Below are 22,582 nucleotides of genomic sequence, written 5' to 3'. Positions count from 1 at the left end.
CCTTCTTCAAGAGGCTCTTTAGTTTATCTTTGCTTTCTGCTATTAGAGTGGTGTTATCTGCATATCTGAGGTTATGATATTTCTCCTAGCAATCTTGATTCCAGCCTGTGCTTCATCCAGCCTGGCATTTCACATGATGTACTCTGCATATAAGTTAAATAAGCAGGGTGACAGTACACAGCTTTGATGTACTGCTTTCCCAATTTTGAACCAGTTCATTGATCCATGTCCAGTTTTAACTGTTGCTTTTTGTCCTGCATATAGGTTTCTCAGGGGACAGTAAGGTGGTTTGGTATTACCATCTCTTTAAGAATTTTCCAGTTTGTTGTGATCCACACAGTCAAAGGTTTTAATGTATTCAGTGAAGCAGAGGTAGCTGTTTTTCTGGAATTCCCTTGCTTTTTCTGTGATCCAATGAATGTTGGCAACCTGATCTCTGGTTCCTCTGCCTTTTCTAAATTCAGCATGTACATCTGGAAGTTCTCAGTTCAAGTACTGCTAAAGCCTAGCTTGAAGGATTTTGAGCATTACCTTGTTAACAAGTGAAATGAGTGTAATTGTATGGTAGTTTGAATATTCTTTGACATTCCCTTTCTTTGGTATTGGAATGAAAGCTGATCTTTTCCAGTCTTATGGCTGCTGTTGAGTTTTCAAAATTTGCTGGCATATTGACTACAGTATTTTAACAGCATCATCTTTTATGGTTTGAAATAACTCATGCCAGAATCCCATCACCTCCACTAGCTTTGTTCATAGCAATGGTTCCTATGGCCCACTTCACTTCACATTCTAGGGTGTTTGACTCGAGATGAGTGACCATACCATCATGGCGATCCAGGTCATTTAGACCTTTTTTGTATATTCTTGCCACCTCTTCTTAATCTCTTCTGCTTCTATTAGGTCTTGTAATTTTTGTCCTTTATTGTGCCTATCTTTGCAAGAAATGCAAAAAAGAAACTTCCCTTGGTATCTCTAGCTTTCTTGAAGAGATCCCTAGTCTTTCCCATTCTATTGTTTTCCTCTATTTCTTCTCATTGTTTGCTTAAGAAGGCTTTCTTATCTCTCCTTGCTATTCTCTGGAACTCTGCATTCAATTGGATATCTTTCTCTTTCTCCTTTGCCTTTTGCTTCTCTTCTTTAGTGAGGCATATTCTAATAAGTCTTGGCAGAAAATAGTGTCTCACCCATGATGACATCTCTGTGGAGTACAGGACCACTCCTGGGGAGGTCAAGAGGGGAGTCCAGGGAACTGAGTGGTGATTTTACAAGTGCCAACAACCAAATAATGCCATCCTGACACCAACCAGCTCTTTCCCTCTCTATTACCAGTGGAGTATCCAGCCATTCAATTCAGTTCTGACACTAAACACCACCCAAAGTGAGTACAGACCCCACAAGCAAAGGGCTCCACCGTATGTGCCTCTCTCTCCTTCACACACCAGCCACAGTAGGGTTCCCAGGTGACCTGTACTTCTTCCTGGCTGAGGACAAATTCAAAGGGTTCCAGATTTGCTAATTCATTAGAATGACTTACAGAACTCAGGAAAAAACTATCACCAGTTTATTATGAAGAATACAAGTCAGTAACAGCCAAATTCAAGAGATACACAGGGTATGATATAGGGGGTAGGGATAATGGGTGAACGACAGAGCCTACGTACACATCTAGGCACATCACCCTCCTAGCTCCCTGATGGGCAACCTGTCAGCAACCTGGGCCCCATCCTATAGGGGTATTTTTTGGTTGATTTTTTAAAAATGATTCGTTTATTTATTTTTGATTGTGCTGGGTCTTTGTTCCTGTGTTCGGGCTTTTTCTAGTTGCAGTGAGTGGGGGCCACTCTCGTTGTGGTGTGTGGGCTTCTCATAGCAGGGGCTTCTCTTGTTGTGGAGCTCGGGCTCTAGTCTTTCGGGCTTCAGTAGTTGGGGCACACGGGCTTTAGTTACTCCGTGACATGTGGAATCTTCCCCGACCAGGGATCGAACCTGTGTCTCCTGCATTGGCAGGCAGATTCCTGCCCACTGTACCACCAGGGAAGTCCCATGTAGGGTTTTAAATGGAGGTTCCCTTATGCAGACCTGATTGATTGGATCATCGACCATTGGTGACTGATAGTGTCAAGCCCCTCTCCCCTCTCCCCCGAAAGCTACAACCTTCAAATCATGTGGTGCTGTCTTTTGAGTGAGCATCCCCCCTCCTTACACTATCTAGGCCTCTCCCCCGGTGAGTCATCTCATTAGCATACAAAAGACAGTATGTCCCACGGGCTTTGGCAGCTCTGTGCCTGAATGGTGAACAAAAACCGAATATTTATATTTTATTATGTCACAGGGACAGTTTTCATGATGGGCTGAAGCCTCTTCAACTCAGGCTTTGCTCAACAAGGCAGGATGGACATGGTGGGGGGAGAAGAAGCAAGCCCACGAGCCTGCCCCTCTCTTTGAGGGGCGGTGAGCATCTTCCTATGCCCCTTCCTGAAAGAAGTAGGCTAGACCCCATAAACGTGGTCTCATCTTCTGAGTGAGGGGGAGGTGTTATGACCTGGGGGCTACTGCAAACAAGCAAAATTAAGGAAGCTCCTGTTGCTAGAATAGCTTTAAGGAACCTGGATAAAAGAAAACAGAAACGGAAAATTTTCGTTTTTATCAATTTAGGAGGATTTTAGTTAAAAAGATCAACTCTCGCTCTCAGAGCTGTTTATTCTCCTAAGCGGTGTATCAGACAAAGAGCTGAGTCTTAACCCATCACCCCCAGTGCCCCCTTCACCAAAGACCTTCCTTTCTGTTCTGATGCTCCTCTGTGACCCTTGATGTCTTTCTGATGCTGGTGCCTGCAACCAGCTCTGAACTCTGTGCTCTCTCCACGTTGCCCTGGAGCCAGAGCTGTTCCTCAGGGATTTTCATCTCGCAAAATAATTTGGCATTTACCGATAATTTACTAAACCATTTGTTTCCATATAGAGGAAGTCATGCTTGCTGAAGAAAACAAAAATGCTGGAACATCAGCCTTAGAAGGTAAGGAAGAGCTCCAAGGCCTCATTGCTCTCTCACCTGCCCCCTCATCTGTGGCGGCTATGTCTCTTGATCAAAAGAGGAGAAAGAAAGAAAAGAGGGGTGCTTTGGGATTTGAAATGCGAGTCTCTCTGTCATAAAATCCCTCATGCTTTAAAAGGAAGGGAATTGAGTCATGAGTTTAAATGCTTTTTAAAGTGATGAAAATGAAATCCAAGAGTTGTTTTGTTCCAGGGCGTGTGATTGATAATGGGCAATGAAAAGGCCATCATACAACTAGTGGTTCAGAAAGGGATCTTCTTTGACAATTTGCGGGGGGCATCTGGGGACCACTTTCACTGGCAAGAAGTGACATTGTTTATGAAGAGCCAGAACAAATAGATACAGGGTGCCTATTTACCTACTGCGTTTAGGAGAGCTCCCGCGAGGAGTCAGGAGCCTTGTTGCATGGGATTCAAGAGCCTCGCGTGTCAGAGGCGCTGCTGAGCAGGGGAGCCACGTTTCTGTAGACATTTGCCACTTCTCTCACCCTGATTTGGGTATTTAAAGGCAGACACCTGTGTCACAGGTGCCTCTAGGCCACAGTCCTGTTTTGACCAGACTGATCTGGTGGTTCTCATGTCCCCTCTCTGCCCCTCGCTTCCTTGGTATAGTGCTTCGGAGGGCAACCATCAAAAGGAGCCGGACCGAGGCAATGGCACGGGACTCCAGTGACGAGCACTGTGTGGACATCTCCTCTGTGGGTGAGTGGAGGTTGTCGGATCATCTTTCACTGCTCTGAACCTCCCGTGAAAGGGAGCATCCTATCTTAGGAGAAACGGCACAAGAATCCAGAACTTTGGGATGTAATTAGGGAAAGGCACTGGAATCTAATCTCATCAACAGTGACTTAAAGGAAAAAAAAAATGGACCAAGGGATAATGTTTATGTGAAACACGGGGTTTGGGGCCAAGAATCCAACCCAGATTCTTCAAGTGTGGCAGATGTGTCCCTTCAGCGTGTGTATCCTGTCTCTCCTGGATGTGCTAACAAGCACCCACTTTAGGATATTGTTCACTGAGGAGGCCCATATGAGAAACTGCGATCATTTGCTTAATCATAGTAACATCTACCTACTTGCATCACCTGCTTCCATGCGATGCTTAAACACATTCCCACTGACAACCCTATAACTTGCCTGCTGTTCCATCCCAGTTTCTCTTAGACAGCCTGGCCGATGGCAGACTTTTCTTCTTCAGAAAAAAAGGGAAGGGTCTTGACTTCATCCTGAAAGGCAGAAGAGGCGTACAGAGCTCATCACTGCTTCAGGTTGCCAGGGGTAGAAAAATCACAAATGCAGCAGAATGATTCCAGTGCCTGAAGCATATTTAAAAAGAAAAGCTCAATCTGTTACAAACATAAACAGGATCCTATTAGAATTCAAGATACCAGCTGGATGCCTGCTATCCTGCCCCGAGGAATCCTTCCATTTCCTAGGACCAAGAGTGCCCAGAGGAAAAGCAGAGTTCCCTGCTGCGCTGTGGAAACTCTTAGCTCGTAACATGGGGCTGCCCCAGGGTCTGCAACGGGGCAGTCTCGTAGCCCTGGGACCAAAGCTGCCCACCTGGACCTATGAATGCCCCTTTGTCATGGATGGTGATCTCTTTTGCAGCCTCATTCTTCCTCCTTCCTTCTTCCCCGCTAGGCACACCTCTCGCCCGAGCCAGCATCAAGAGCGCCAAGGTGGATGGGGCTTCCTATTTCCGGCACAAGGAGCGACTTTTGCGAATCTCTATCCGCCACATGGTTAAGTCCCAGGTGTTCTACTGGATCGTGCTGAGCCTGGTGGCTCTCAACACCGCCTGTGTGGCCATCGTCCACCACAACCAGCCCCAGTGGCTCACCCACCTCCTCTGTAAGTGGACGGTGACTGCTGGCTCTCACGGCTGCTGCTCGATTGGTGTGTGAATGTCAAGAGAGCAAGGTGTCACGTGGGCTTGACAGTGGTTCTGCCCGCCCAGAGTTCTGCCTCTCTGCCACGTTGTGGCCGAGGCCAGAGTTGTCCTCAGGGATTATCCCATGACTGTTTTCAGCTGTCATTCATTATTGAATCGGATAAATAAATCTTCAGTGATGAGTCAACAGCATAGTGTTACACCTTGCATAATCCAGGCAGGGCCTTCACTTAGGGCCTTCAGGAGGCTCAGGGATTAGGGAGTCTTGGTCACCCAAGTCCTAGGGGCAAGTTCTTAGGGAAATGGATACTTTCAGCAGACCAGAAAGGAAACCTGTACAGATCAGCCCTTGGTAAGGCTGCCCCAGGGTGCGGGTGAGTCTCCTGGACGCTATCACAGCTGGGTGTGTGGAAAGTAAATCCAGCTCTTTCATCAAAGCCATACTTAAGCCCTTTCTGTCTCCTGAAAGCCATCTGCCACTTAAATGGCAGTGACAAACCCACCTGTCAGAAGAGAGCAGAGCTGACCTGTGGAGTGTGCTGGGACTCAGTCTGGGCCTGAGCGTGTTCAGACAAGGAGAGGTTTTGCCCGGCACTGACCTGGTCTGTGGTCACTGACTGTCCTGCCCGTGTGGGTCCCGCTGCTCTTGAGGTCTCCTCCGTAGGTGGTGGGGATGGGTTGGGGAGGACAGGAACCCGTGCCGTCCATGGAACCAATGCTTCTGCCTTTAATGCTTTCAGACTATGCAGAGTTTCTGTTTCTGGGGCTCTTCCTTCTAGAGATGTCCCTGAAGATGTATGGCATGGGGCCTCGCCTTTATTTTCACTCTTCCTTCAACTGCTTTGACTTTGGGGTAAGTGCTCTGGAGCCGCCCATCTTTCTGCCTGGGGTTGCTATGCTGTGGTTTGAGATAAGCACCTTGCTCCGGGGCTCAGCATGGAGCCTTGAAATCAGAATTTATTAAAGGAGGATAGATAGGATTAGCCAAAGGGAGGTTAGGAATGAGTGAATACTTGCCATACGAGGATTTGTTTGGGTTTTTGAAATACTCTTTTATTTTTAATGTTTTTACTGAAATGTGTAACACGCATACCAGAGAGTAAACACTTCAGTGTATATAGCTCAGTAAATTTTACAAAGCTCCCCATAGCCAGAATTTTGAACTGCTTATTACCTTGGAGGAAGCCTGGGAGAGAAGAACAAAAGACTTGTTTCCGGAAAGTAGTTTGATCAAAACTGAGAAACAAATATATTTATTTTTTAGTTCAGTTTAAAATTAAGAAAATTATCTAGATATACCCTTAAACATTCATACTCATATGCACACACACCCTCTTATATTAGCAAGTCTCCACATAGACTTCACCCAGTGTCCACATTCCTAAATAATAATGATACATAAATGTGTGCATTATCAATGCTCTTCAAGGTGCTTTCACATACATTTTTCTCCTCTGCCACTTTCAGTCCTGCCCACGATGTGAAGCATTGGGAATTAGGCTACCCATTTACACATGAGTCAACAGGGGACCTCGTGTGCAAGTTCACACAGCCAGTTAGCAGCAGAACTAGGTTGCAAAACTTTGGGTTCCTGAACCACCTCTCCTTCTGCCAAACCCACTTCTTTTTCTGCCAAATCTCCAGTTAGGTGCTAACGATTTTGAGCACTTGCCAACCTGCATTTTAACTTGGAACATATGCTTCTGGGTAGAGGCAATTTTCAGGCATAAGAACTAGTGAAAGACCATTTTTATCTTAGTTCCCTTATGTACATACTTTTCAGCATTGCTGTGAGGATTAATTTCTGTTATTTCTCCTAGTGCAATGTGGGGAATGTATTAGACCTTCAATAAACATATAATTAAAACATAAAACAAATTGAATGGCTAATTTGACATTGCTGCTTCCTATAGCAATCAGATTCTATGCCACTAATTAGTACCATCACATCCAGGTGTGTGGGGCCTGAGTGCCTGAAAGACATTTCATGCACAGGTGACTGAAATATTCTTGTTAGCACTAAATTCTAGGCCAGTGAGAGAATGTGGACCTTCTCAGAAGTTTTTCTATTGGAAAGCAACCTGTATTCATTTAAATTTGTTTTCTTGTTTGAGGGCTGCTCTTTTGTCTGTCTGTTCAAGGTGTTTTAATAAGAACAGTACAGCTGTCAAAGTGGTGAATGACTTGTAGGTTTCAAGAAAGACAGAGCAGTTGGTAAAACAATCTACAGTATGAAGGAGGAAGTTTAGCGAGGAGAGTGGGGAGAGAAGTGGTAGAGTCTCATTTTTCCTTGGCAGCCTTTACAAATAGGTGGTCCTGTTGGAGATGGGCTTCCCTGGTGGCTCCACTGGTAAAGAATCCACCTGCAGTGTGGGAGACCTGGGCTCAATCCCTGGATTAGGAAGATCCCCTGGAGAAGGGCACGGCTACCCACTCCAGTATTGTGGCCTGGAAAATTCCATGGACTGTATAGTTCACGGGGTCGCAAAGAGTCAGACAGGACTGAGCGACTTTTGAAGAAGAAGATTGGAGGGAGGCAGAGTGGGGAGGGAAAGGTTTAACTTCCGAATAGCCCAATGAGAACTGTTGATTGAGGAATCCCTCCTCCCCCTCCCCCTCCTCCCCCCTTTGCCTTTTCTTCTTCTCACTGTGGCTGGCTTTGGCTCTTTAGGTCACAGTGGGCAGCATCTTTGAAGTAGTCTGGGCCATCTTCAGACCTGGTACATCTTTCGGAATCAGTGTCCTGCGAGCTCTCCGGCTTCTAAGAATATTTAAAATAACCAAGTAAGTGATTAGAAGCTAGACTCTTCCCAACCACCTCTGGGCATGGAAGCTCCTCTCTGCCACATTATATTGCGTTACATCCTCACCACAGGATCCCTTTCCTCACCCCACTTTCTACTCCACGCTTCAGCTTCTCTTCCATCTCCAAAGACCAAACCCAGGAAAATGCCTGAGTGCCAGCTCCTGTGCCACCTTCCTGAGGGGAGCCACATTATTGCTCCATCTCTCCTTCCTACAAGTATCCAGATGCAGCTTACCTCATAGGTCTCCAGGCAGATGCCCAACTGGGCCTGGGGGTAATTTGGTATCCGGTTCACTGCCATAATGCTGTCTGGGTTTTTGTAGGTATTGGGCATCTCTCCGGAATTTGGTGGTCTCCTTGATGAGTTCCATGAAGTCTATCATCAGTTTACTCTTCCTCCTTTTCCTCTTCATCGTTGTCTTTGCTCTGCTAGGAATGCAGCTGTTTGGGGGCAGGTAAGCACCAATGAAGTTTCCAGCCAAAGCAGCCTCAAAACCTCATCTTCATCCTGTGAGCTCTGGGGTCACCAGTTTGTTCACCATATTACCATGTGTTTGTTCATGTCCATGGGCCAAATCAACCATGCACCTTATGTGTGAAATGAATGTCTCTGTTTTTAATCCTTCCACACCATACAGGGTTCTTATTGAGGGGACCTCTCCTTTTGGAGCTGCCCCTGAAAGGTGCAGCTTGGGGTCTTGTGAGTCAAGATAAGTCCAGATCCCATCACCAGTGCCCTTCAAGTGCACAGTTCCCGGTAGTAATCACTAAAACCATCTTCCTAAGTTACTGGAATGGGAGGAGAGTAGGGAAGACAGGGATGTGAAGAAAGGGGAAAGGGGTGAGATTTTCATTTCGTTCTCTCTGAATCTCCTTTTCAGGTTCAACTTTAATGATGGGACTCCTTCCGCAAACTTTGACACCTTCCCTGCAGCCATCATGACTGTATTCCAGGTATGAGGATGTTAAAAATGTTCCTTGGGATCCCTTGGTGCACATCCTCCAAGGTGATGATGTTGTAAAAGAATCCTCCCTTTCCTCTCCAGGCTCCTCTCAGGCAGTACTTACTACTTTTGCTTACTGAGTACTCATCACCACTGCAATTCCTAGGATTTCTATAGCTCTGTTCTCACGAATAATAAAAGAGCTCTGTTGTGATGATCTCATTGGCCTTCTCCCTACATTTGTGAGTTGGCAAGAGATGTTAATTAAGTCAAAGACATTCAGTAACATCACATTTCTGGTTTTATGAAATTTGAAGTACCTTCTAACTTACATGTCCATTTAATGAAGAATCTTTTCCACCCCCACCCAATCCTTTTTTCTCTTTTTTTAATCATGGGAGGAAACTCAAAACTGGTGATGTTTAAGAGCTAAAGGAGAACTCTATTTAGCCAGAATATGAGACTGAACCAGAACTCAGTTTTCTGGAACTGGAACCCTTGAGGCTCTTTCCAACAGTGCTGCTGTCTCAGGAGCTGTATCTTCGCAGCTCCAGAAGATAGTCCATCAGTGCCTGAACCACCTGATCTGTGTGGTTCCCGTATGCTTGGCAAAGCTGAGGTGTGGGATGGGAGACCGCAGATTCTACGTTTTGAGGAATAGAACTTTTCCTTTTGATATTCTTCTTCCATTTTCAATGGCTAAAATTCTCTTACATATCAGAAGGCAGTTGAGGATTATTCATGGGTGTGACTTTTTTTTCCTCCCTGACAAGAGGGTAAATGGAAAAGACCCAGACTCAGAATTTTCGCCTTTCCATTGACCCCATTTTCTCATCCAACCCAGGTCTCTAATTTGCCTGTTGTGTGCTTTGTGTAGATCCTGACGGGTGAGGACTGGAATGAGGTGATGTACAATGGGATCCGCTCCCAGGGTGGGGTCAGCTCGGGCATGTGGTCTGCAATCTATTTCATTGTGCTCACCTTGTTTGGAAACTGTATCCTTTTTAAATGCTTCTCTGTTCTGCCGGCCTAGACCAGCATGTGAGGAGGAGGAGGTAGCCGTGGTGGTGGTGATGCTGGTGATGGTAGAGGGTGGGTAGCAATGGGGTAGACAGTGTTAGGTGCAGAGAAACCAGGATCCCGCTCTTAAGGAACATTTGCTATTTGGGTAAAAGATGAGTATAAATAAGATAGAGTATCATCCCAGTTATCATATATCATAACATCCAGGTTATCAGATTATCATCACAGGTAAAATCATGTGAGTCTGTTATAGTAAATGATTGGAGGGACTATGAACTGGGGAAAATAAGAGAGGACAGAGATCACTATAGGCTGAAATAGTAATAACCGGATTATAATATTAATGAATTAATTATATGTTTTTTTTAAACATTTATTTTTGTTTAAGTATAGTAGATCTACAATGTTATATTAATTTTAGGTTACAGAAAAATGTTTCAATTATATATATATATATGTTCTTTTTCAGACTCTTTTCTTTTATAGGTTATTACAAAATATCAAGTATAGTTGTGGGTGCTATACAGTAGGTCTTTGTTGGTTTTCTGTTTTATTTATAGTAATGGATGTATGTTAATCCCAAACTCCTAATTTATCCCTTCCCCTCTTTCCCTTTTAATAATAGTAACCGTAAGTTTGTTTTCTATGTCCATGGGTCTACTTTTATTCTGTATATAACTTCATTTGTATCGTTTTTTAAGATTCCACATATAGGCGACAGCATTGCCTTTGTCTGGCTCACTTCACTTAGGATGATGTTCTGTAGGTCTGTCCACGTTGCTGCACGTCATTAGTTCATTACTTCTTATGGCTACTGATATTCCACTGTATAAATGTCCCATGTCTTCTTTATCCATTCATCTGTTGATGGACGTTTAGGTTGCTTCCATGTCTTGGTTATTGTAAATAGTGCTGCAATGAACATCAGGGTCCATGTATCTTTTCAAATTATGGTTTTCTCCAGATACGTGTCCAGGAGTGGGATTTCTGGATCATATGGTAGTTCTCTATGTTAACAGAGAACAGAGCCTTCCACCTAATAAGTTCTCAAAAATATTCAGTTCAGTTCAGTCGCTCAGTTGTGTCCGACTCTTTGCGACCCCATGAATCGCAGCACGCCAGGCCTCCCTGTCCATCAACTCCTGGAGTTCACTCAAACTCACGTCCATCGAGTCAGTGATGCCATCCAGCCATCTCATCCTCTGTTGTCCCCTTCTCCTCCTGCCCCCAATCCCTCCCAGCATCAGGGTCTTTTCCAATGAGTCAACTTTTCGCGTGAGGTGGCCAAAGTACTGGAGTTTCAGCTTTAGCATCATTCCTTCCAAAGAAATCCCAGGACTGATCTCCTTCAGAATGGACTGGTTGGATCTCCTTGCAGTCCAAGGGACTCTCAAGAGTCTTCTCCAACACCACAGTTCAAAAGCATCAATTCTTCGGTGCTCAGCCTTCTTCACAGTCCAACTCTCACATCCATACATGACCACAGGAAAAACCATAGTCTTGACCAGACAAACCTTTGTTGGCAAAGTAATGTCTCTGCTTTTGAATATGCTATCCAGGTTGGACATAACTTCCCTTCCAAGGAGTAAGCATCTTTTAATTTCATGGCTGCAGTCACCATCTGCAGTGATTTTGGAGCCCCAAAAAATAAAGTCTGACACTGTTTCCACTGTTTCCCCATCTATTTCCCATGAAGTGATGGGACCGGATGCCATGATCTTCGTTTTCTGAATGTTGAGCTTTAAGCCAACTTTTTCACTCTCCACTTTCACTTTCATCAAGAGGCTTTTGAGTTCCTCTTCACTTTCTGCCATAAGGGTGGTGTCATCTGCATATCTGAGGTGATTGATATTTCTCCCGGCAATCTTGATTCCAGCTTGTGTTTCTTCCAGTCCAGCGTTTCTCATGATGTACTCTGCATATAAGTTAAAAAAGCAGGGTGACAGTATACAGCCTTGATGTACTCCTTTTCCTATTTGGAACCAGTCTGTTGTTCCATGTCCAGTTCTAACTGTTGCTTCCTGACCTGCATACAAATTTCTCAAGAGGCAGGTTAGGTGGTCTGGTATTCCCATCTCTTTCAGAATTTCCCATAGTTTATTGTGATCCACACAGTCAAAGGCTTTGGCATAGTCAATAAAGCAGAAATAGATGTTCTTCTGAAACTCTCTTGCGTTTTCCATGATCCAGCGGATGTTGGCAATTTGATCTCTGGTTCCTCTGCCTTTTCTAAAACCGGCTTGAACATCAGGAAGTTCACAGTTCACATATTGGTGAAGCCTGGCTTGGAGAATTTTGAGCATTACTTTACTAGCGTGTGAGATGAGTACAATTGTGCGGTAGTTTGAGCATTCTTTGGCATTGCCTTTCTTTGGGATCGGAATGAAAACTGACCTTTTCCAGTCCTGTGGCCACTGCTGAGTTTTCCAAATTTGCTGGCATATTGAGTGCAGCACTTTCACAGCATCCTCTTTCAGGATTTGAAAGAGCTCAACTGGAATTCCATCACCTCCACTAGCTTTGTTCATAGTGATGCTTTCTAAGGCCCACTTGACTTCATATTCCAGGATGTCTGGCTCTAGGTCAGTGATCACACCATCGTGATTATCTGGGTCGTGAAGATCTTTTTTGTATAGTTCTTCTGTGTACTCTTGCCACCTCTTCTTAACATCTTCTGCTTCTGTTAGGTCCATACCATTTCTGTCCTTTTTCAAGCCCATCTTAGCATGAAATGTTCCCTTGGTATCTCTAATTTTCTTGAAGAGATCTCTAGTCTTTCCCATTCTGTTGTTTTCCTCTATTTCTTTGCACTGATCGCTGAGGAAGGCTGTCTTATCTCTCCTTGCTGTTCTTTGGAACTCTGCATTCAGATGCTTATATCTTTCCTTGTCTCCTTTGCTTCTCGCTTCTCTTCTCAGTACTGTGATTAATGCTCATACTGCTGAGCATAGCTAGTGTTTATCATACTTGTGCTATTCATAAGACCTCATACGAAATGGTTTTTGGCACTATTTCATCTAATCCTTACCTTACAAATCTTAGAGGAAATAAGTTGATCAAAGTCAATTACTAAATTATAATGGGAGACTAGAAAAAAAGTGCATTTAATTCCCAAACCCATGACTAGTCTTGGGATCTAGACAAGGAAGATTTAGGTTTTAATACCAGCAGTTCTGCTTACCAGCTGTGTGGCCTTGGGAAAGTCACTTAACCTCTCTGAACTTCTAGTTTTCACATCTGAAAAGAGGAAACAATATCTATGTCCTTCATTAGTTGTAAATAGTAAAATGAGATAGTTTACTTGAATATTCCACAGACCAGAAACTTCTACATGATGTTTTGGGCAAGTGGGACTTGTCTTGAATTGAGATCACTCGAGTGAAAAGGGGACAGCCATGTGTTGCAGATGTATTTTTTGCCTTTTCCACAGTCTCACGGAGCATAGATGTTCCTCTAAGTTTTCTGCTCTGAAAACTTCTAAAGGCCAGAGCAGACTATAAACAAACACGAGAAACCCATATAGAGAAAGCTAGGCAGTGAGTCACAGAAATGGAAGGCCAGTTTGCCTTAATAGCGGCACCTTAATTTTCCTGTTACTCTGAGGGTAGTCAGACCTGGACTTTTGTGCTAAAACAGATGTATGTTCCATAACACATGAGCCTCAAGGATAATTGGAAAATTGGGACGTCTGAGGTTAGAACGTGGAATAGAAATGGGCTCCATAATGATCTTGTGTGCCCTGAGACATTTTGTTAAATGAAATATGGGAGCCTCCCAGGACAAGAAGATTGAGAAATGTTAGCATCCCATTACTGAGAGATAGTAATGAGTCTGGAGAATCTCATTTTTTGTTGTTGTTCATCTTTAAGGTCAGACTAGCATGACTGGGCTTCAATTCTAGCCTCCTGGAAAGGAGAGATGAACTCCTACCTCTTGTTCCCTACCCGTCTTGTTCAGTGGTTCTCTATTCGATGTTGCTGTAATTAGAGGCTGTAACTGTGCAAAGGCCTCCTCCCTCCGTCTCCCCCTTCCCTGGGGGGTTTGATTCAGGTATATTTCTTTGTCCAGTGCAAAGAGATGATATGTGGAAGGAGAGAAGATATATTATCCTTCAAACAGAGCTGCATAATATCTCCTCCCCCCCGGCACACAGTCCCTGCTTAAGTGACTCTTTGGGGTGACTGTCCCTGCTGGTGTTCCAGACAGGAAAGGCATGGAGATGCCTTCTCAGCCTTGCTGGGGCTCCTTTTGCTTTTCTTACTTGCCCATCCTTAACTCATTGCCCCAGACACACTGCTGAATGTGTTCTTGGCCATCGCTGTGGACAATCTGGCCAACGCCCAGGAGCTGACCAAGGTGAGCCTTATTCTCCAGGGATCTAATGGTTCTCTGGGCCATTGGGTGCCCACTAGGCTTTGGGGCTACCTCCAGAAGCCTGCACTGCCTGGCTCGGGCCTGCAGGGAAGGCCCCTTCTGGGAGCTCATGGACACCTGGAGAGCTACATGTATCCATGAAGGGAGCCTGGTTCACTCTCACTGAGTTTGCCGAGCCTTGGACCAGATGGGGCCTCTCATTGGATATTGAGGATGATCACTTAGTCATTGCAGACTCTCAAAGATAGCCTTTGCAGGCTTATGACTTGGAAAATAGAGAAAACACCAGAGTCTTGGATTTAAGTTCCACCTCTGCTCCTGTGACCTGTGGCTGTGTGACCTCAATCATGTGCCTTCACCCTTCTGGGTTTGAGGGTGAGAGGGTCCAGGACTGTGGCTGTTGGGGTATTCCAGTGCTCACTTCATCTTGGGGGAAGTTTCCATGAGTTTCAAAGAAGCCAGACACCGTATTTCTCAAAGTACAGTTCCTTTCTTTCCTCTGAGTCATGTCTTCAGGAGTAGAGGCAATACAATTGCAGTGGGATTGTCTGGGGAGATGAGTGAAACCTTCTCCCTGCATAATACAAATTTGGTTTAAGGCAAAATCTATAGCATCCTAGTGATGTTTATGAGCTTTTTCCATGTATTCCTTGAGGGTTACCTGCTCTTCTCTGCATTCTCAAGGGTCTTCTTACCTGCAGACAGGGTAAGCTCTTGTAGCTGAAAAGCTGGCTGTGAGTCACACATCTGTCACTTACTGGCCCTTTTAGCTTAGACATGACCCCTGGTCTCTATTAGTGTTGCTTCCTTCATCTGTTAAAAAAAAAAAAAAAGGGAATGCTATATCTGCCTTGCATACCTCTCAGGAGGACAGTAAGGATGAAGCAAAAGGACGTGTGTAAAAACCAGAGCAGTCTTTGAAAACGTATGTAATCTTAGTAGCTCTAGTCATTTTACCTGAACCGGGTTTCCGTGCCGTCATCACATAGAAAGACATTTATAAGCTGCAGTGTGGGTGAGGGGCTGAGATCCCTGCCTGAGCACCAGGGTAGGGGTCACTTAGCTGTGCAGGGAAGAGGGTGTGATGAGGACTGTGGCGTTCATCTCAGGAGCTCTGCCTGGAAGGTCCTTCTCCATCACTTCCGGACACTGAAGAGCATCCGAGAAGTGTCAGCTCTGGCCTCTGACCTCTACAACCCTGGCCACCTCCACTGAGGGCTGGGGTTTGGGGTAGACCTTCAAGTCTCTCCTGAGGAAACATGGGGGGCCTGTGGGGCAGGATGGGGGCCAGGACAGCTGGCCACGCCAGGGCTGTGGAGGCTGCTGTCTCAGGAGGCCTGACTGCTAGCTGCTAGAGGTCTGTGAGCCAACCTGACCTCACTCTGCCTGTTTCACCTCTTGCTCTGCTTTCCTCGCTTCTCCAGGTCTCCAGAAGCTCCCTCAGCCCTTCTGGGCAGGGCCGAGGAAGCTACTCTCCTTCATGGGGATCCCAGACAATGCCATCTCTACTTTATGTCTAGGATGAACAAGAAGAAGAGGAGGCCTTCAACCAGAAGCATGCGCTGCAGAAGGCCAAGGAGGTCAGCCCGATGTCTGCACCCAACATGCCTTCCATCGAGTGAGTCGCTGTCCCCACGTCACAGACCCCTGGGCTCCTGTGTCGACAGCCCAGTGCTCAGCTCCACAGCTGTTGACCCTTGGAGGGAGCCTGCTCTGTGCCAGGAAGCGTCCTGTGAATACAGTGCTGACCAAGACAGGGTCAGGGTCTCTTTTTTCACAGAACTTTTATTTCAGTGAGCAAGATAGCTGATAAACGCACAGAAATAATTTTAGATAGATCTTCTATAAAATAAGTAGAACAGGGTACTAAGGCAGAGAAATAGGAATTGGGTACAGTACCTTTGGGCAATCTGGGAGGAGTTCTCTGAAGAGAGGATGTTTAAGCAGAGACCTAAATGTGTAGAAGATGGTTGTGTGATGTTATGAAGATGGAACATTCCCAGTAAGGTCCCAGCGTGGCTGGTGTGGAGGGAGCAAGGGGAAAGAGAAGGAGGTATGGCCGGGGAGGTCCTAAAGGCTCAAGTGAAGGACTTTGCTTTTGTTCTGATTACGACTGTAGGAGGGTCTAGAGGGGAAGGATGGGTAGGATTTGGTTTATACTTGAAAAGGTCACTCTGCTCTGTGGAGAATGGACTGAAGGGGCCCAGACTGGAGGCAGGAAGACAGAGATTGGCTCTTCGAGTAAAGCAGTGAGAGTTAGTGGTGGTTTAGACCATGATAGTAGCAACAGAGGAGATGAGAGTTCATCTCATTCAGTCTGTATTTGGAGAGAGAACCAATAGGATGAGCTGATGGAATAAATGTGATGGAAGTAGAGATGAAAAAAAAAAAAAGGAGAAACAAACATTTCTGCCAGGTTTTAAGGTTTGATGCCTGTGTAACTAGAGAGGTGGTGGTGGTATTTATGGCTCGCCTGAAGATGGTGGAAATCCAATGTTCCTTTTGATGGCATTAAATCTGAGATGCATATAAGATGAACAAGTAAAGATGCCGAATGGGCTATTGGCCACGTGTGTCTGAAGCTCAGAAGTCAGGGTTAGAAATAAGGACTGGGGGGAGCATTTGCATTTGGATGGCATTTAGGCTGTCATCCCAGGAGAGCTGACCCAGGTATAGGTGGGCTGAGAGGCTGAGGCCAGAGGCCAGAGAGCACCCTGTGTTCAAGGAGAAACCCACGAGGAGAGCAGGTGAGCAGGGTGTCCTGGGGACATGGAGAAGAACACGCTTCTGGAAAGAAGAAATGGACAGAGGAGCTCAGGACTACTGAAAGATCACATGAGATGAGGACAGAAAAGGGGGCATTGAATTTGGCAAAATTAACAGTTAGTGAACTTCAAGAGAGCCATGTACATGGCCCAGTGGGAACAAAATCCAGCTGGAGTGGATTAGAGAGAAAATAGGGGGTGATACATTAGAGTAGCCAGTGTAGATGCTCTTTGAGGATCCAGCCTGGCCCTGGTGGCTGCTGGTGGAACTAGCAGACCGTGGGGCCCTTTGGGCGGCTGACCTCTGCGTGGCACTGGGGAAGGACCTTGGGGGAGAGGCTGACCACAGAACCACGGAATTCCTGTTGGTGCTTCTGGGCCCACATGAGGACTGTGTGCGGGGTCCTGGGGTATGTCTGGGGAGGGTCTGAGGCACCTGGCAGCTGGACCTGTGTCCAGCTGGACCCAGACCCTGTCATCTGTTACTTGAAACTGATCAGCGAGGAGCCCTTCCCTTCCCAGAGCTCATGTGAAAGGCTCTCAGTGTCCTCGGCCTCGCCCTGTAGGGACATCCCAGAGTTATGTGTGGGGCCTCCCCTGCATCGCTGTCCTCTTGTTCTCGCCTTTCAAAACTGAAGGCAGGCCTGGCCTCTGGGCCCCTCCTCTGTGAGTGAGGAAAAAAACCCACTCCAAAATTCGTTAAAGATCGATAAAGATGAAACGACTCCTTCCTCCCTAGAATTTTCTCTGAGCCTCGAGCAGTTTCTACCCCACTTTCCCTGCACTCATGAGTTTGGGCTAAAAATAAATACACACAGGTATCCAAACATGCTGGTGGGTGGAGCTGGCTGCCACTTTAGGAGTGGGTGGTTCTATTTCCTGAGATGAGGAAACCTGGAGGAGGAGTGGGTTTGGAGATATGAGGGGGAAGCATGCTTGGCCCAGAGTGGAAACTCACTATTTATGGGATGAAAGAATGAATGAGATGCTGGTAGGCATGGCCGTAGGGAGTGAGCTGCGTGCGTATCCAGGCACAGTGAGGTGGGAGGAGCACTGTGACCGTCCCAGGTGAGCAGAGATACAGGCTTTGGGTGTGATGAGTTTGCAGCTGGCTGAACAACAGAGTGTGTTTGGACATGCAGGCCCAGACCCCTGACTTCTGGACTATATGACTGAGTGCGAATGTGGTGGCTAGAACATTATTACAAACCAAAAAACCTGAGGGCTAGACCTAGCTCTGTCCCTCAGTGCTGTGACCTTAGAGCGAGACCCTCTTAGCATCTCAGAGTCCCTGTTTCTCCATCTTTGAAATGAAGAATACCAGCCACCTGTCCTTGTCCACATGGTCCTTGTAGGGTGTGTGTGAGGTCACATGCGTGTAAATTGGGGAGATGCTTCTCTGTGTGATTGCAGGAATGTTGAAGATGTACTAATGGTTGTGATGGGATGTGAATCTGGATCTTTGTATGTGTAAGTGGGGAAGTGAAGTTTGAAGTGTGAATCTGATTTGTGTGGAAATGAGAGGTTGGTTTTCTCTTTGGCCTGGCCTCTGTGTGTGTGTGTATGTGTGCACGCACACTTGTGAGCATGCAGAAAATTCTTCCACGTATTTACCCTCTTCCACACGTGCTTCTGGAGGGCCAGTGTGTGACGACTTGAGAATTTGCAAATAGCTGGTGTAAGTGTTAATCGCTCAGTCATGTCCGACTCTTTCTGACTCCATAAACTGTAGCCTGCCAGGGTTATCTGTCCATGGAATTCTCCAGGCAAGAAGACTGGAGTGGGTTGCCATTTCCTTCTCCAGGGAATCTTCCTGACCCGGGGATTAAACCCAGGTCTCATGCATATCTGTAGAGCTATCACTGCATAGGTATCACTGCACAGCTGGTGGAAGGTGCTTTCCTGGTGGGCATGCATGCTGCCTGTCTAGAGTGTGTGCTTCTCTTTCTGCCACCATGCCCCTTGGCATGGCTGCCCCACGTGCATGGCAGCCACTGATGCTGAGGGATGTTGGGGACCTAGTCACAGGCATCTCCACAGTCTTGGCCACATCCAGCCCAGGGGTGCTCCTGTGCCCTGGGCCTCTCCAGGCTCAGACCAGCTGCCTCTGTTCCTCCTGCCCACCGTGGACCAAGGCTGCAGATGTGGACATGGCGATTGAGCAACACTAGTTTGCCTGCGTATTTTCCATGGGTGGGTGTCAGTTTCATCAGGAAAGGAGCCACATTTGCCAACCTCCCAGGTCCAAGCAGGGTCCGTTGGGCCAGACTGGGTTTGTCACCCCAGGAACTGGGGCAGGCTCATTCCACAAGTGTCCCAGACATGTCTTTCTCCACCTGAGCACTGACCCTGTGCTGACAGCTCCATTTTTCCTGTTTGCCTTTGTGGGTGATGCCCTCTCCCTTCCATTGACTTTCCATTGACCTTGTGATTGAAAGGACATAGCACGTGTGTGTGTGTGTGTAGAAGAGATTTTTCCCTGCACAAGGCCAGGAAGGGTAATACTTGCTTTACCCAGCTGAATAGACAGAGTGTTCAAGGCCTTCGGCCATGGCCACCAGGGTGCACACGTGCAGGGGGCACCACTCACATCCTGAGGTATGTGGATGGCAGCCCATAGAGCGATGGCCCTGTCTTTGGCCACGGGCCAATGGTGTGCACGCTAGAGCATTTGTTCCCTGCATGTTGTGTGAGATGAGAGGGATGAGCTGGGAAGTCATACCTTTGTGAATATCCTAGATATGATCAGGACCAAATGAACTTCATCCAAGTTTACAGGGTTTCCAGAATAGGTCTCTGAAGGACACTTAGGTGAAACCTGAGTGCCAGCAGGGCTTGATGACTGAGCGTCCAAAGCTTCTATGAACTGAGAAACCCTGTGCGTGCCTGCATGTTCGCTTCAATATATTAGATCAGTATGTTTGCACACAGCAAGGAACCAAGGCCAGTCCCTTGGAGAGTTGATGGCTGGGCGTGTACAGAGGGCAGCAGGCACCTAGGGGATTCTGTGCCTCTCCCTGGAGATCGGCTGGTGGCCGTGGGGCTGGCGGGTCCTAGAGGTGGGGGTGAACTGAACCTGTCCGTTTTTCTTCCCCAGAAGAGACAGAAGGAGAAGACACCACATGTCGATGTGGGAGCCACGCAGCAGCCACCTGTATGTGTGTACCGGTCTGCGTGTTTGTGAGTGGTTACGTGTGGGTGCGGGGACACCGTGTCTTTGTCCTTGCCGGGGACAGAGTGGCGTGGGCGTGCACGTGTCCGTGTGGGCCGTGGCGTGTGCGTGTGCGTTCCGTGCACGTGGTTTGTGGATCTGCCCCTCCGCACCTTCCACCGTGTGCCTTTCTCAGTGTGCGTCTCAGGTATGTGACCCCGTGTGCAGTGTGCTCTTCCGTGTGGCCCGTGAGTGGACATGTGTCAGCGTGGGTTGTTTGTGCCAGTGGGGTGCCTTTCATGCGGGCGCTTGTGGACAGTTCGTGTGGGCCCCAATGAGGATGTGCGTGGGCACCTGTGAGCATCCCTTGCACGGGCTCTAGAGGTGCGCCCACGGGCACACGGGTGTGCAGGTGTAAGCGTCCACCTTCCACCACCCGTGGAAGCCCACCCTGTGTCACGTTTGAGTGTTCCTGCTGCCACGTGAATGGTCAGCTAGGCCTCCAAGCTGAACTGTTCAGCGATGGTTTTGAGTATGAGCTGCTCGTGGTCCCTGGACATAGAGACCCTTGGATTTTATCAGTGGTTGTGGAAGAGACCCCACCACATCACTGCGAGGGTCATGCCCAGACTTTCTGTAACATGGGTCTGCTCCCTGCTGTCGTCAGTCTCCCTTAATAGGACCTGCCCTTGTACTTCTCAGCCTTAGCTCTCCCGGGCTGGCATGGGAAAGGGAAAGAGAGGGAGAGGAGGAGGAAGGCAGGCCTCTGACCTTGAACTAAGGGCCATTGCCGTGCATAGAGAGAGTACAGGTTGATGCCCTGAAAGCAAAGGGGAGCAGGGAGTGAAGACCTGGCAACCTTCGTACTACTGTCTGCAGGCCCTGGCCACCGGGACTCGGTCCTGGGCTGCCCTCGCCCCTCCTCAGCTACTTCAGGGCAGGGATCAGAGCGGGAGACCCCACAAAACTGGGGGGCACTGGTCCAGCCACCCACTTGGCCCCTCGCATTTTTCTGTGCTTCCTGTCTGCAGGTCCTGGGCTCTCCCGTTTGCTCCCCACCGTGTGTTTCCCCCTGACCCTGTGCCCTGGCCGCTGCGGGCTGGTCTGGGCCCCCGTGGCCGCCCTCCCCGGCCCTTGGCCAGCTGTTCTGACCTCGCCCTCACCTTCTCCCCTTTGGCAGGAGGGAGCGGAGGCGCCGGCATCACATGTCCGTGTGGGAGCAGCGAACCAGCCAGTTGAGGAGGCACATGCAGATGTCCAGCCAGGAGGCCCTCAACAAGGAGGAGGCCCCGCCCATGAACCCCCTCAACCCCCTCAACCCGCTGAGCCCCCTCAACCCGCTCAGCGCACACCCCAGCCTCTACCGGAGACCCCGGGCCATCGAGGGGCTAGCTCTGGGCCTGGGGCTGGAGAAGTGTGAGGAAGAGCGCATCAGCCGCGGGGGGTCCCTCAAGGGGGACGGAGGGGACTTGGCGAGCGCCCTGGACAGCCAGAGGAGCCCCCTGGCCCTGGGCAAACGGGAGCCATCCTGGCTGGCCCGGCCCTGTCACGGGAACTGTGACCCGACCCAGCCGGAGGTGGGCAGCGGGGAGACGGTGGTGACCTTCGGGGACCGGGCTCGGCACAGGCAGAGCCAGCGGCGCAGCCGGCACCGCCGCGTCAGGACCGACGGCAGGGAGCCCTCCTCCACCTCCAGAAGCAGGTCTGCCAGCCAGGAGCGGAGTCTGGACGAAGCTGTGCCCGGCGAGGGGGAGAGGGACCATGAGCCCAGGGCCGGCCACGGGGGCAAAGAACCCATGATCCAGGAGGAACAGCGAGAGCGATGCCAGGACTTACGGAGGTAAATGCAATATAGGAGTGCCCTGGAGACAGACAGTGTGGCCCGCCTTAGGGGTTCTTCAATGTAAGCCTTTCTGAACCTCACTTTCCCCTTTTGTATAATGCATCTTTTACAAAGTATGTGTCAATACAATAGCAGTGAGATCTGTTCCCCTGGAAACCAGGGCATCCCCTGTTGGGAGTGGGGAGGGCACGATGTGCAGGAGTAAGCCAATGGATGCCGCTCCGGTGGACCTCAGCTCCTCTGCCTGGTGAGGAGGGAGACAGCAGGTGCCACGTGCTCTCCAGCAGGGCCATGCGGACTCCCCCCACCTTTCCCTCTCGCCAGGCACAGCAGCCGTTTCAGAATCGCTTCCCGATGTGAGCAGCACTGTCTTCTCCTCTGTCCTCACAGGACCAACAGCCTGATGGTGCCCAGAGGCTCCGGGCTGGCAGGCGCCCTGGATGCAGCCGACACACCCCTTGTCCCACCCCAGCCGGAGCTGGACGTGGGGAAGGACGCAGCCCTGACGGAGCAGGAGCCGGAGGGCAGCAGTGAGCAGGCTCTGCTGGGGGACGTGAAGCTGGACATGGGCCGGGTCAGCCAGAGCGAGCCCGACCTCTCCTGCGTCACGGCCAACACGGACAAGGCCACCACCGAGAGCACCAGCCTCACTGTCACCATCCCCGACGTGGGCCCCTTGGTGGACTCAACCGTGGTGCACAGTGAGAACACAGGGCCCGCCCCCTTCCCC

The 22,582-nt window shown here is 48.4% G+C and overlaps 1 protein-coding gene across 13 annotated transcripts in view; it reads left to right on the top strand.

Annotated features, from left to right (window-relative positions):
- Positions 1-22,582, top strand: part of CACNA1E (calcium voltage-gated channel subunit alpha1 E) — a 338,709-nt gene that overhangs the window by 238,067 nt on the left and 78,060 nt on the right. For all 13 annotated transcript variants that reach the window (XM_025285523.3, XM_044942756.2, XM_044942759.2 and 10 more), the window contains 13 exons: positions 2,962-3,015; positions 3,666-3,755; positions 4,697-4,906; positions 5,687-5,799; positions 7,618-7,730; positions 8,076-8,207; positions 8,634-8,706; positions 9,574-9,691; positions 14,008-14,075; positions 15,614-15,711; positions 19,956-20,012; positions 21,190-21,849; positions 22,243-22,553. In XM_025285523.3, coding sequence (XP_025141308.2) covers positions 2,962-3,015; positions 3,666-3,755; positions 4,697-4,906; positions 5,687-5,799; positions 7,618-7,730; positions 8,076-8,207; positions 8,634-8,706; positions 9,574-9,691; positions 14,008-14,075; positions 15,614-15,711; positions 19,956-20,012; positions 21,190-21,849; positions 22,243-22,553 — 2,097 coding nt within the window. The remainder of the gene's footprint in view (positions 1-2,961; positions 3,016-3,665; positions 3,756-4,696; positions 4,907-5,686; positions 5,800-7,617; positions 7,731-8,075; positions 8,208-8,633; positions 8,707-9,573; positions 9,692-14,007; positions 14,076-15,613; positions 15,712-19,955; positions 20,013-21,189; positions 21,850-22,242; positions 22,554-22,582) is intronic.

The sequence above is a fragment of the Bubalus bubalis genome, chromosome 5, assembly GCF_019923935.1.
Source record: "Bubalus bubalis isolate 160015118507 breed Murrah chromosome 5, NDDB_SH_1, whole genome shotgun sequence".
Lineage (NCBI taxonomy): Eukaryota > Metazoa > Chordata > Mammalia > Artiodactyla > Bovidae > Bubalus > Bubalus bubalis.
Note: the sequence above shows the minus strand (reverse complement) of the source record. Positions and strands in the feature narration are given on the sequence as shown.